The sequence below is a fragment of the Chelmon rostratus genome, chromosome 10, assembly GCF_017976325.1.
Source record: "Chelmon rostratus isolate fCheRos1 chromosome 10, fCheRos1.pri, whole genome shotgun sequence".
Taxonomy (NCBI): domain Eukaryota; kingdom Metazoa; phylum Chordata; class Actinopteri; order Chaetodontiformes; family Chaetodontidae; genus Chelmon; species Chelmon rostratus.
In genome coordinates, this window is record NC_055667.1 from 11,206,508 (window position 1) to 11,221,790 (window position 15,283).

Below are 15,283 nucleotides of genomic sequence, written 5' to 3' on the forward strand. Positions count from 1 at the left end.
GCATAATTAATTCTAAGGAATATAAAAGAACTTTTCAGAGATATTATTCTCATCTCTGTATAATTACTTTATCGAAAATTAAGATGAATAGAAATTCTTAGAATAAATACACATGAACACATATGAAGGTAAAGTCCTAAAGGAAGGCGCTCACCTACTCTACTGTAACACAAGCAGACAAAAGCCACCCAATATTTTATCCGGATACCAAAATCCTCTCTGCTAGACCTGTAGTCCAAGAGAACCTCAGACTTACAGAATGAGTATCTTCTTTTATGTGCTCTTGAAAACTCATTTTTATTCTAAGGCTTTCTTATCATTATTTTTTCAATCAGGCAAACATGTTCCTCCGTGTGATGTTGTGTGTGTCCGTGTGTGTTTCTCTGTATGTGCGTGTATGTGTACAAAAATACCAAATATTTGGTATTTTATTTTGTCCTTCGTTCTTGCTATTTAATCTGAATTTTTCATTGTTGTCACTTTAATTATTTTATTTCCCTTTTCCTGCCCATTGTAAAGCACTTTGTAATTGCTGATTTTGACAGGTGCTATATAAATGGAATTTATTATTTTTTTTATCGCTATCCAGTTGTTGGAAAACCATAAATCAGGGAGCAGACTCCTGAAACCATGTTCAGCTTTGAAGACATTAGAGATATGAGGAAGTACTCAGACATACACAGGCCTATTTTCTGTCTAAGGAACCACACATGTGCTGTGCACATAAAACGGTTGGTTGTCTAACAGTGGACCAAGCATTTTCTGCAGCACATCTGAAACCACAGACGGCCTACTGTAGATAGTGTATTATTTCTTATCAGCATTCGGATGAGTGTGCAGAATATTAACTCAAACCAAACGATTCACAACATCAAACCATCCAGAATCATTGCTGGTGCAGCTGCTGGGACACACTGCCTGACTCAGCAGGTCGTGGCCCTGCCAGAGCTGCTATAGCTAAATATGTTAACAGATAGCTTCTTAGCCTGCTCACAAAACCAAAAGAGTATACTGAGGTAGTTGAAAATAGACTTTGTTATTTTGAGCCATGCTGTTGGCATTGATCTTTGGATGGCAGTGCCATGTTGTCTGCTCTGTCTGTTGTTCCACTATTTAATGCAGGGTTGTGGATCCTTTTTCTATTGAAAGGCTCTTTTAATTTGTAGAACCTCCTTTGTGGGTCATACATACATGCATACTACATACATACTAGGGCCATACTAAATATCGAAACCTATCACCAAATGCCTGAAGGACTTTTCATACTCACCAGCATATTCTGATATCAAGGCAGCTTTTGTTGTTGCAGAGCAGGAAAATGCTCAGTGTTACCAGCTACAGTCGCTGCAGCTTTAATTTCACTTCAGTTATTTCACATTTGAAAGCAAAGAGCTGAGAAGCTGGCTGGAGCTTGAGGTTCAGCTCTGAGAGTTAATGTCCACCATGAAGACCACATCACACAGACACCTGCTATCACTGGGGTTCAGCATCAGGTTTTCCTTCATCTCTATGAATTATCCCAGGCAGACACTTTGGCACAGTTTTACTTTGTCTAATAGTAGCAGCAACAAGGTTGTCCTTCACAAATTCTCCTTCTAAATGAGGTTTCAGCTTCTTGGCAATTAGCTCGCTCACCACAAAACTTGCCTGTATAACACTGTCTCTGCCAGAATGTGGTCTTGTGAAAGCTGCTTGTTGGGCATCCAAACTCTGCTGAAATGTTAAATTTATCCAAGCACATTTGTCCTCGCAGCTCATCCAGTTTAACATGTTCTGAGCTGTAGTGATGCTTGAGATTTGCCTTTTCTGTCTTCACTGTGAGCAAGTCCCCACCGACTAACTTAGGGACACTGGCTTTCTTTTTACTTCATCATCAGCATCTACTTTACACCTACTGCTGATGGTGCACTGACGTGACATCAACCTCTATGTGTGTGTTGTGTTCTCGCACCACTCCAATGGATGTGTTAGTCTACTAAAGTAAAAAAGAAAACTAAAAAGTAATTGCTGCCTGGATGAGTTTTCTTTTTTGTATTTGTAATTTGACTCATGGGCTGGATCAAACTGTCTATACGGCCGGATGTTCCTGACCCATAATATAATCAGTATGCAGTGTTTGTAGTAGTTTGAACAGACATTCACATACCCTAGAGGATGAATCCTACTGACCTTGGTGATCCCCTGCTTCTTGCTCTCGAGCTTCAGCAGGTTGAAATTTGTGGTGTTAAGTGAAATGTCTTGATAACTCTCTGAGGCCTATTTCACAGAAGACATTTACAACATGTCACAGTAGGAAAAACCCAGGTTTACACAATGAAAGAATGATGGTGGAATTCCCTTCAGCTGCTTCAGTCCACGCGCCCATGGCTTACTGGGACACTGGACCAATGTAAGTGTATTAAGGTTATTAGTAATACCTGCGCTTTTACTGCTATGACAAGTCAGATGCATTCATGACATTCATGTGCTGTTCAACATGAATTCCAGTAATGTTTGTGATCCCTTCATTTATCAAATATATATTATAATATATTGGTTTATAACCAAATACCTGCAATCTTAATGATACACCAATTAGGGCTGGGCGATATGGCCTAAAAAAAAAATCTCAGATTTTTTCACAAAAAATCCCGATTCACGATTTAAATCGATTTTCCCCCCCCCCTACCTAAAATCAATTTGCAGATGACAAAGAAATAGTTCAAAACAAGTTTCAATTTTATTTTGTTTAAAGTCTCCCTTCTGGGGTTTAAGTTACATAAACAAGCCACAATAAAGAGATGGCAAGCCCTCCTACCATCGTAAACAGTGACAATGTAACTTTTCAGTGAGCTTTATCTAGTTTCAAAATGACACAATGCACTCTAAAACTAACTTGAAAAAATAAAACATAAAATAAAGTGCAAACAAAACTCTCAGCTTATGAAGTGCACCGTTAAACTTAAATAGGGCTGCATCACTCTGCTGGACTGCAGATCGGTTGTCGCGGAGTAGAAAGGAACTTCTTCCAGCTCTGTAGCGATCCTTTGGCGTGTACTGTTATACAGCTGAGGCAAGGCAACTTCAGAAAAATGTTTGCGGCCTGGTAGCACGTACCTGGGGTCCAAAACCTTCAGCAGGTGAATAAATCGCGGCTTTTCCACGGTGTATATGGGCACCATATCTCTCGTAATATACATCGCGACTGCATCCGTGACAGCTTTCCACCGGGCTCCTTTCTTATCATACGGGATACAGTTTGTCAATGTTTCCAATACGGTAGTTTGTTATTTTGGTGACGGTGCTTGGGGTGCCGTGGTCTTGATCCATTCGTAGGGAGCAACACCTCTCCCACTCGGCAGCATGCTTCTGTTTGTGGTGCTGCAGTAAAGTGGTCGTACTGCTACCTTTTGTAGTGACAGCCTTTAAACAGACTTTGCAGCGAGGTGCTGTTTGTTCAGTGTCTGACGCCACAAAGCCGAACCAATTCCAAATCATAGAAGTTATCTTTCCTTTCTTCGGGGTGAGATCTGCACCGCTCACCGCCATGTTGTTTGTGTATCAAGCACCGGGGGGCGCACTCTGAACTACGGGAGTCCAGCAGGCAGGCGTTGGTGGCGGATGTTGATAAGAAAATCGATTTTCATGAAAACAAATCGAGATTAAGTACAAATTCGAATTAATCGATAAAATCGATTTATCGCCCAGCCCTAACACCAATCAACACTACTTTGTATGTTGTGCTATTTAGCAAAGGAAAGCAGGTTAATATGTTCAGTTGAGACGATGACCATGTAAACATTATGCTGCACATTTACTCTCAATATATTTTAGGTAAAGCAGATGAAATAAAAGCAAACAGAAAGATTATTGTTTCTATGCCTCTCTGGGTTTCCAGTGCGTTGTATTGGATGTTGTGACAGTCTTAAAGCTTTGAGTTCAGTTTGAAATTTGGCTGTGAGTGCAAGAGTCAGTCAAACATTTTCTGATATGTTCTTTATTTTCACAGCGAAGACGTGATAAAGCATGAAGTTAAGCACAACGTATTGTCAGAGGGCTGCTAATGATTGCCTTGATTGCCAAACATTTCCGGCATAGATGGCATGAAAATGATAAATTATTGCACTTCTCACATGGGCATCTAGAGGCAGCTGTAGATGGCTTGCTGGTCCAGAGGGACCCTGACTGTGCTGAGTCTGTTCATGCATATAGCGGCTTTATGTGATTGTTATCCATGCATCAACCCTAGATTTAGAGTTGGCTACTGAAGCATCTGCACAATCTGTTCGCACCAAATATGAAAAGAACTTAATGATCTTCAAATTAATTTGTGAAATCATACAGCAGCTTTCCGCTAAATCATTTGTGAAACCCCCCCAACAGAAAAAAAGCTTTGGATTGTGGTAATATAATTCTGTTCTGCTGGATGCAATTTTCCATTACTCACAAGGTCTGTAAAGAACACGTACTGTATTTATTATGCAGAGGCTCAGCCTGCTGTGCTTGTACACAGGAGGTGTCAGTTTTGCATTCTTTCTCCCTGGTTTTGAATTCAGTCTTGATTATGTCATTATATGGCAGCCGCATATTTGGCTGCACTGCCTGCGATATCTCCAAGAGCCACAGCAGGCAAGAAAAGGCAGAGTGTTCAAGGATTGCCGTCTCTATTTGCTTTCTCTCAGCAGGTTGTCAACAAGTAATCGGTCTCCATACAAATGATGTTTCAGTCTTAGTCATTTAATTGTTGCTGGTCTGTGTGCAGTGGATGAAACACAGAAAGTGATAACAATACGCAGTTCCAATTAAATTCACTCATGTGTGACTTATACTTGAGGAATTGCTTTCTGCTCCACTCAGAAGTGTTTAGGATTTTACAGCACTTTGTCTTCTGCATTTATGCAAACACAGCATGGGTGTTTCATGAAAATACGCCAAAGTTCGACATCAGATGGCACTTTGAACCTCTGGTCTGTAGCTGTCTTCCAACCAGAAATGAAATTATTGAGCAACTGCAGATGTGACTTGCTGTGCATTTTTATCTCTGTAAACAAGGAGGCATGATCTGTTTGCTTCCTGTGTGCTTATGGCTTTTGTGAAAAATGACTTGATTATTCTGCTTTATTGCTTTTGTGTTGTGGTAAACAGACTTGGAGAACTTCAAGACCCAGAAAAGAAGTCCAGTGAGGGTTCGTGAAGGTCAAGGAGTGGTCTTATTGTGTGGCCCACCGCCCCACTCTGGAGGTAAGATGTCCAATTCTTTCTTTTGTTCTTTTATTTATTTATTTCTGTACTTTTATTTTAAATCTCTACCTTATGCAAGAAGTCATTTTTGCTGCAGTTCATTAAAGACTCATTATCAGTGAGGAATCACTCCCAGTTTTACACAGAAATATCGACACCGTGTGGCATCACTTCTCCTCATCTATGCCGGGTTTATCTGAACAAAGTGGAAGTCATGTTTGTGCCCTCCCCCTCAGATCTCCTGGCTGTTTGTTTGTGTTGTTGAGGTCAGTGGAGTGAGTCATTTTTACTTTGGGACACTCTGGCCTGTCAGCCTGATTTTCAATGGGGGCGAGGAAAAACTTTGGCATGCAGACTGAAGAGGCTGTCTGTGGCTGGGGCCCTGCCAGGCTGAGTAATAGAGCTTCTCTCTGAAGGTGCTTTGTTTGCTTCTCATCAGCCCTTTGCATCCATGACATTATCGCTGGGAGTTAGCATCCAGTGTTATTAACGCCTTCACAGGGGTCTGGAAATGGGCTTTTTTTGCTCTACAGCCAGCAAGGATGAATGTAATTCTCCACTGTTGGAGAATTAGGATGTACTTTAAAACAGTCCCCAGACCACTGGGTGGGAGGGGATCCCTTTATTTTCAAAGATCAGTTTTAAAGAGCTAATTTACTCTGAATTATCCTCACTTTCATTTTCACTTTCATTTCAGTTTTAAAAAGCATTGCGTTTATATTTTGTTAAAGTCTCTTACAAGTTACAAGGAAATGGTGTTGTCGGGGTTTTTCCACTTGACTGAATGCAGAGGGAGGCTGTAAAAGGAGAGTTTGGTCAAATGTTGTGATTACTATAGGTCTTAGTATCATTTATTTGTAATGAATTTTTGCTGGTTAAGGCTGACCAATTACAAAATATTACAGTACTTTATGTTTATACTTTATGCAACTTTATATGTAATTCTGCCTACATTTTACATATCACAACAGCAAAAATATTCATATTATATGTTAGCATGTATGTCCTAAATGTTGTGATATTGATTTTGGCCATATTTCTCAGCCCTGATAATGACACACCTTAAACTAACAAAGGTAATCATGATCCTGAATGCAATGAAGTTTATCGTTAAATACAGTGCAGCGAACAAAGTGGAAAACGTACTTAAAGCGTCAGCTGCTAGATGTTATATTCACATATTGAACACAAACTATTGTCTGGTGTCATTTTAGCAAAAATTTTGTCCACTAATTCATTGTCTACTACTGTGTGAAACCATGCTGTGAGAATATGATGAGTTGGTTTTGCCACACAGACACTCTGTACCTAACTGTAGGCCTGCAGTTGTAGTGTCTTTTTCTGTTTATGTTATAATGAGACGTCTCACCTTGTGACAAGAAAATCCGGAACAATGAGTCATATGCTTACATTTGGCAGTCTCGTAGTATAATGCCTTCCTCCTTCATCCCCTGGTGCAAGGTGTCCAAATGCCAACACACACTCCAGCCAGCTAGAAAGAAAACAGCAGCATTGTCAGGAGTGTTGGGCCGTAGTAGCAGTGTCACGACAGTGTCTAAAAATATTTTGAAAGATGTGGGCACAGCAATTTAAATTCAATAGTTTATTCATTATTCGCAGGGAAACAGCACTGATTTAGTCAGGACGGTGTCCCATATGCAAAATTCTGTCTAGTTTCTTTCTAGAAGCTTGATGAACTGTCTGCTGTGAAGGCAACCCTGCAGGCACCAGGCTAATGCTTACAATTTGGAGAAGGAAGATTGCGTCCTTTATGTGAGTGCATTGATGGGGAGTGTAGCGCTCCCTGGACAACCTTCTGGGTTAGGCAGCATTTCAGTGATGAGCACAGAAATGAGCCGACATTGACTGACTCCTTGGATAGATTACATGTGGCAAATCCTTTTGGGCAATTTGCACGTATTACACACAGGCTGCAAGTGCTACTTGCAAGCCACTTATTCAGATATTCAGTAAACAAACTTTCATTTATTCACTTGGAAATGTATTAATGCAGTTTAATGAGTTTCCTTTAAGTCACCTCTGAGTCAAGAAAATAATGTGGACTGTTTGCATGTTTAATGAATGCTGAAGTTGCTTCATTGTATTCAGGGCTTTCATGTTGTATATACTGCGGCTACGTACTGTATGTTGTAAACAATTTCAAATCCTGTATACAGTTATTACAGCGGTGTTTGATCTGTTCTAGCAGGCAAAGTCAAGCAACAATAAATGTACAAAGCATGAATTTTGAATATCTTCTGCAGGTAATTGATTCTATTTAGACCAAGTGATTCATTTGTTAATTTCATATTCCCATGGTGTGAGAACACTTACACACTATTTTTTGGCAAACTGAGGGCAGAAAATATGAATTAAAATGTGCAGAGTGCCAGGTACAGGTTGCCAAACAGACAATTTTGAATCAGAATCTACTTACCTTCCACTTACCTTACCTTCCTTCGTCCTGTTCTTTTTCCTGATGGCAATTATGTGAGGACACAATGACAACTGTGTTTGCAGCATAAATACATAAAGTCAGATACAGTATGGCACAAATACAGCATGTTGTTATGCGACAATGTTACTCATAGCAGTGTAACAGACTGGCATGAAAGGAAGCATTACATTGCATTACACAGAAGAACAAGGCTAAGCGAGGTTTTGACATTAGGTTCTTACTTATACTCACATTTTCAAACCGTAAGAATTCACAACCACAGCTGCTCAGTTCTGGAAAGGACCTGAAGGGTTTAACAACCTTGTCTAGAGATCATAAAACTCATAATGTGATCATCACATCTGCGTTTTAAAGCATAGAAACACATCTGATGAGGAATCCCATTTTATTTACGTTAACAGCAGGTGGGAGCTTCACCACTGTAAGAAACCTCATGTAAACACCTTTGAAACTGTTGGGAACTGATAGGAGCAGGTTTGGAAATATCAGACATAATTATTGGTATCAACAAAATTATTAGTAGGAATTAAGTTAACATGACTCAGTAAGGACAGGTTAAGTCAGGTAAGTGCGCCAAACCTTTTCAATATTGTGGCTACGTGCACTATTGTAACAATTTAAACCATTTCTTGGTATATAAACATACATAGTGAGCCTAAGCCTGAACTTTGTACAAAATTTTCAAATAAAATGTAATTGCACAGTTTCAAAAATAATTATAAATATTCTGATGAGGTGCGAGCGTCAGCCATGGCGCTGACGATAAAATTGATTTTAACTGATAAAATGCAGCTTCTTGGCTTTACACGCCAACACAAGCAAAGCCCAACAACAGGTAAGCACAATGATAAAGGTAATTTAAACAGCAACAACAGGATTCAGGGGTGCATTCATTTTGCAACAATACAGGGCAGTTGTACCGCTTCGGCAGCAGGTTTAACACCAGGCTCATGGAGGCAACAGCAAAATTTAACTTAACCCCTTAACGAATTCACATCATACCGCTTCAATCCACATTGCAGCCGAATCGCGCATGCATTCCTCTAATGCCGGTTTGTGCATATTCAACACACACCTGTTCTTTGTTGTTACAATGTAATGGTTGTAAGCCAATTTTGATGAAATAAATGAATTTTGATTAAACAAAAAAGATGTTTTTACTGCATTTAATCATTGAAAAAGTGGACATATAATGTTTGTTTGAATCCTATTCTAGTTGGTGAAACTACCTAAATTAATATCTATTGTATGTGCTACAGAAAAATTAACAAACTCCTCTTAATTTAGGATCAATTTGAAAGCAAAAACACAAAGAATTAATTTTTTAATATAATTCTAAATAAATTCAGGCTTCAAGGGGTTAAATGAAAGAGAGACGGGCATAGAAGTTATCCTGTTCTTTCTTGAACAAAACTTGTAATCCATATATTGGTAAGGTGAGACTGCTGGATGCATGACGATCTTTCTCAGTATCCAAAGATGTTCAATGAACACAATACAGTCTGTTACTCATCCAGCGGGTTGAGGGTTGTCTCGGCTAGCTAAAGAAGAATGCTTTGATTGGGAATGGCACACCTCCTGTCGCAATTTGACACTGCACTTGAAAAGCGCTGTGGAGTCGGCCATTCGATTCTTGTATCCATGGTGACATTATGGCTGTGTTGCAGATAGGAAACTAGGATTTGAATTCAAACCAAATCACACACTCAGGTGAGATTTGCAAAACTTACCTCCACCTCTATTAATGTGAATCATCTCATGTGTTTTTTTTCTCACACATGTTACATGAGGCCGTGTCACTTTCACAGCTTTTTGTTTTTTCCTCTATGGATTATGAAATGTATTAGTTTACCCTTTAACTAACAGATGGTTAAACCAGCAGGGGTTTCTATACTCTTTGTCATCTTTCGCTGCTGTACTCTCGTGCAATAAGGGGATTTCAGGACATCATTTTATTCAAATTAGGATTAAAAATGTAACATCTCCCTTTTCTAAACTCATTTTCATAACATTCAGGAGACTCCCCCGGCTTTTGATGTTGCACTTTGCACAAGAACTCAGCTGCTTTGTTGTGACTGCAATCCTGCATATTTGACAACATCACACTTCACAGATGTTTACCAAGATGTATGCCACAGTGTGTTTGGATGAAAATTTGACTAAATCATTGGAAATACGATAGCTGGGCCTTGATGTTTTCGTCTTCAGGGAAATGTTCATAGACTTATTCAATAATTCTGTTCAATAATTCATGTTCGTCTTGTCTGTCATTTGTTCCCGAAACGTACTCCTTTTTATTTAGACTGCAAACTCCCTTTGGACTCTTCTCCAACGTGACACTGATCATTTGGGACTAGAGTCCTGGAGGGGTTGTTGTCAGTAACCAACATTGTTACATTGCACCTGGCCCATATCTGTCACATCCATTCAAATACGAAGCCTTCACCTGCTCTTAAAAAGGAATGATAACTCCATCCATACTAACATAATATCTGCAGCTCTGTTTTGCCACCATCATTTTATTATCTAAGACACTGAGAAAACACAAACATAATGCTGTTATTACCACTGAGCTACCTAAAGTCACATTATCATTGGAGTAAATGCTTCCTCTCATTACTTAGAAATATTGAAATATGAAAACTGTTGTGTAGATTTATGTTTGCACACTGTGTAGCAATTGCTTTTGGTGCTTGTTCTATTATTCACTTTGCTAGTTCAACCTCTGACCTATCAGTGTTAGAAAGTAAAGGACATGAATGTTGGCCCATTCGTGTCAGGATATTGTGAGGAAGCCTGGCCGTGGGTCTAGGAAGGTGACAGGAGGCAGACTCAGGAAACTCATTGATTAACAATGTCTAAAAAAGCTTCATTGCCCAGTCCAGCAAAAGCACATGTGTGACGATATTGCAAAGAGAATCTAAATCTGCTGTGCAGACTGTATAAACTCAAGCTCGGGTACATGACACCCTTCTCTCTTGACTGACAAACATCAACACTCTTTAATAGGCCTCTCAATCTGCTGAACAATCAGGCTAGGCTGAACCATGTTTCTCTTAGGGTGCGTGTTTATCCCAGCCTCTAACACCTAAACCAGGCAAATGACTATTTTGCTTTTATCAGTAAACATCATCAACACAGTCAAGACTTAAACATTCCTCGCCAAGAAACCTTTTTAAAAATCCCCAAAAATAATCAAACACTAATCAGCCTGACATGCTAACTAAACTAAAGACAGCCCCCCTTCACCCATGACATGATTGATTACGTCAGTAAGAGCTGAAAAGCAGGAAGTGTCACTTTTTCACAAATGTTAAGTTTTTGTCTCATGATCATCCTTGAATCACACACTACAGAGGAAATAAATGATATATAGATTTTCTGCAGGATTAAATTATTAACATAACACGTCTTATTTATTTTGTGGCAAAATAAGTATAATGGTTTTATGAGGATGTCAAATGCATAATTCATCATCAGGAGCAATCTACCTGACAGCTGTTAAAATAAGATGTTTTAGTTTGAAAATCTTTACTTGGGAGTTTTTTTGGAAAAAAATGCTTTGTGCAGAAAATCGGTTCCGTTCAACATGCTGATGGCGTGATTAAAATTGATGCCTTCAACTTTTTGACACCAAAAAGTTCAAGAGACGTACAGTATTTCAAGAGGTCAGAGACAGTCTTTATTCTAATGAGTGTTCATAAGTCATCATCAACAGTCAAATGTAAGACCTCTGACACGATAACATGAACAACAAGCACGTTTAAAATCCAACATGGATCTTCAGTGCACTAACTGTCAAGAATCATCTTATTTGGGCGATTGGTGATTAATTGTTAATCTTGGTAAAATTCATTCAAACTGGGTCAGTTTGCCTCCCTGCTGTTTTTCTCACAAATAAAAAACCAAAGCATGATTTTGTCCAGTGGACCAGTAATGTACAGACTGTTTTTATTACACCAGGAGGCCTTCATTCCTTCTTGTTGTGATGGATCATAGCTGTTCTCTGGAGACATGGCACAGTGCTCGGAATGATCAATTTCTGACAATATTGTCAACAGCTGTCAGTGTAGATTATGCCTGTTGATGGAGATGTTGAGGATGGTGATGTGCTTTAGGATTAATCATCTCCAATTTTCAAACGTCTGTGCTAAAAGGCTAGCCTGACCATAGTAATGATGATGGTATGCCCCATCTTTTTTTTCGTTACGTTGTCACACATTCACCCTCACACTTAACAGTCCCATTTTCTTGTCGTTTAGCCCCTTTCTTACACAACAATAATGAATGTCTGTACCGTCCCCGGTCACTTTCCACTGAATTCTTTTTCAGAGAAAGAGGGCTGCAGCTAACGATTGTTTTCGATCTACAAATTATTTTTCATGATCATGGTCTGTGAGCAAAATGGGAAAAATGCCCATCGCAAGTTCCCAGACCCCTTGTTGATGTTCTGAAATGCTATGTGTAAGCGACAATCGAAAACCCAAAGATATTTAGTTTATTATCACAGACGAGTAAGAAATTTACATTTGAGAAGCTGAATCCAGTGAATTGTTGCTATTTTTGCAAGAAATTACTTTTGCTCAAAATGATTTTAATAATTGCTTAATAATTGATGCCCTAAAGAGAAACCTGCGAAGAAAATTAAACATACAGTGTGATATTAATGCTTGTATAAATTATAGGAAATGTTTTAAACAGGAGGGAAAATGTCTGAACCAATGTAATATCATGAAGTTCTTGAAGTGAAGGCAGATCTATCTACAGTATCTACAGATGTTTTTAGTGTGACAACAATGACAACTGTTAGATGCTTTGACATATAGCCATGTATGTATTATGATGCATGTAGTTTAATTTCAAGATGGACTAGGTTTAGAGGTGAAATTTTACTGAACATTGTCACAAAGACTGAAAAATATAAGATTGAAAAAATCTTACAGTCATTGCAATCACATATATGGCTACATTAGAAAGGTTTGCCAAATACATAAATATGCTCTGAGAAATAATGGTATGCTCTACTATATTTAGAACATGACTGTATTGTTGCACATCTGAAATACATAAAATCTAGACTGGCATTTAAATAGACTCTCACAGTGTTGGAAAAGTGAGAAACATGTTCTCATAAAGGGTGACAGGACATAATTCATGATCAGCACAATACAGCCTTAGACAAGGATGTGCCTCATCTCCCCTTTAAAGGATTTCAATATCCCATGCATGATTCAAGAAGCCATTATTTCATTTTAACGATGCGTCAAAACCCTCAAGACAGCTGCAGGAATTAGTTTGGCGCAGCCAGGATGTTCTAAAACTGTAAGGCAGTTTGAAGCTGGGCGTAAAGAACGGGCAAAATGTCAAGCATCCAAGAGGGGCTGCAGCAATGTTGTTCCACTGCGCTGTACTGTGTTTGCATTAGATGTCGGTCTGTGCCATCTTTTGCTTTGAAAGGGTCTGAATGACTGGGGTGAGTCCAGGGCCTAATGCATCTGACCTCCTTTCACTAATGGAAATGGGCCTTTTAGATTTACTCAAGGCTGAAATCACTTGTTCTCTCTATGCAGTGCATCTACCCCAAAACAGAGGCTGCTCAGTGGCCAGTAACAATACACATAGCTTCCAGGGATTTTTCCCATGTGCGTGACCTGAGCCATTTCATCGAGTGAACTTGTTGTGTGTTATGAATACAGATAGGTAGCCCTGGTTAATGGCTGTTACTGTCTAGGGAAGAGACTTGCGAGTACAAACTTTGACACAAGTTGTGCATATACTTTAATTTGATACAATACACACTTGTGCAAAAACCCACTCTGCATTCAGTATGTCCTTGGCCTGTCATGTTCCATTTCTCTTCCCTCCTCTCACATCATTAAGGGGGAATTGATGTGGCCTGTTCATTACACAAGGGCTAAATGGAACCACAATGAAAATCTGCCACTCACTGTCAGTCATGATTGCATTATTCCATTGCCGCCCATCCCCAGAAAGCTCTCAAGTCAAATCATCCAATACAACCATCGCTGCTCTCCACTTCCGATTTCCTGCTTCCTGTTTCTCACCATGAATCTTTAATTAACCAATTAGTAACTTTTTTTTTGCTGTTGTTCGTTTGTCGTGCCCTACACCATTGGAAGACATTGTTTCAGAAAACAGAAATTAAATATACATGACCTTGTCAGGATGAGAGCTGAGATATATTATTCAGGGGAGAGAGGATATTACAGCTGTCCTCTCTGTGGGTCGGCTGGATCAAGCCATAGTTGATGCAAGTCATGGAGCCATGATGGCTGGTTCATATGCAGTAAAAACCACAAGAGATATACGATGAAATCAAAACGCAAGTCCTGTTATTATATGTCTCAAATCCGTCTATAAGCTCTTTCACACCAGCCATTTGCCGTGAAATGTTATTAAGTCTTGAAGTGGGAAATTGTTGCCACAGATTTCCCTAAATATCATCCCTGTTTCCATTCACACATGACTCCGTGCAGAAAATCCTGAACATTACAGGCATAGACTGCATGTGTGAAATGGGCTTATGAAGCATTTTGGGAAATATCGATTGGAAGAAGACGGAAATCACTCTGTCTGGTAAATTTGAGGCTGCAGCCGGGCGATGGTTAGCTTAGCTCAGCAAAAAGACTGTGAGTCTCTTGTGGGCAAAAATCCAGGAAGTCCATGCTAGTGGCCTAAAATCACCTGGTAAAGTGTCATTTTTTACTGTCACTTTTATCACCACTTTTTTCACTTTGTTTTTGTTCGGATTAAACAAACGAGACATAATGTCTTCATCAGTGAGCTGTAGAGCTGATAGGCAGATTTTTTACCTTTGGACAGAGCCAGGCTGGCTGTTTCCCCGTTTTCAGTCTTTGTGCTAAGCTAAGATAACTATCTCCTGGTTGTTGTTTCATATTTACTGTACTGTATAAGATTGGTATTGATCTTCCCTTCTAACTCTTCGCAACAACTCAGATAAGTGTCTTTCCCAGAATGTCAAACTATCCTTTAATGCCTTTAAAGCACATCTGTCAGTAGCCAGGTTGTTGACATATAAAGCTAACAGCAGGGTTAGCTGCTATATATCATGAAGTTTATATACATTCTAACTTTCAAAGTGTGGCACATTAGACAGCAAGAAACACTGACATCATTGGCACACAACAGACAGGCAGATGTGATTGCTCTGCGTGGTCCAAGCTTCAACCTCATGTTGTGTTCTTGGGATGATCACAAGGTCAGGTTGTCGTCTGCCAGTCCAGCCCACGTACAAACACCCACTCTGATCTGTACTTGATAAAGGGGAGCATCCTCGCATGCACCTCGCAAGTTCTCAAGATTCTGTGTCACGTCATGATTTGCAAAGTTTGCAGTAATATGTCAAAGCCCGCACATCCTCTTGCCCCCTACAGAGCAGAAGTGAAGAATACTGAGTCAGTAGATGAGTGTCCAACTGACGTCTCAATTATTTCCTGTACTGCTGTGCCGAGTCATCGCTTAGACAAGTTTCCTACCAACGGCCAAGATTGCTTTTGGGACAGGGATGCAATATGGTCCAGAGCAATCTATCGTTGTGTCAATATGTCAAAACACCATCATTCC

The 15,283-nt window shown here is 39.5% G+C and overlaps 1 protein-coding gene across 1 annotated transcript in view; it reads left to right on the top strand.

Annotated features, from left to right (window-relative positions):
• cntn3a.1 (contactin 3a, tandem duplicate 1) overlaps window positions 1–15,283 on the top strand; it is a 67,417-nt gene that overhangs the window by 16,844 nt on the left and 35,290 nt on the right. The window contains exon 4 of the mRNA XM_041945428.1: window positions 5,125–5,220. Coding sequence (XP_041801362.1) covers window positions 5,125–5,220 — 96 coding nt within the window. The remainder of the gene's footprint in view (window positions 1–5,124; window positions 5,221–15,283) is intronic.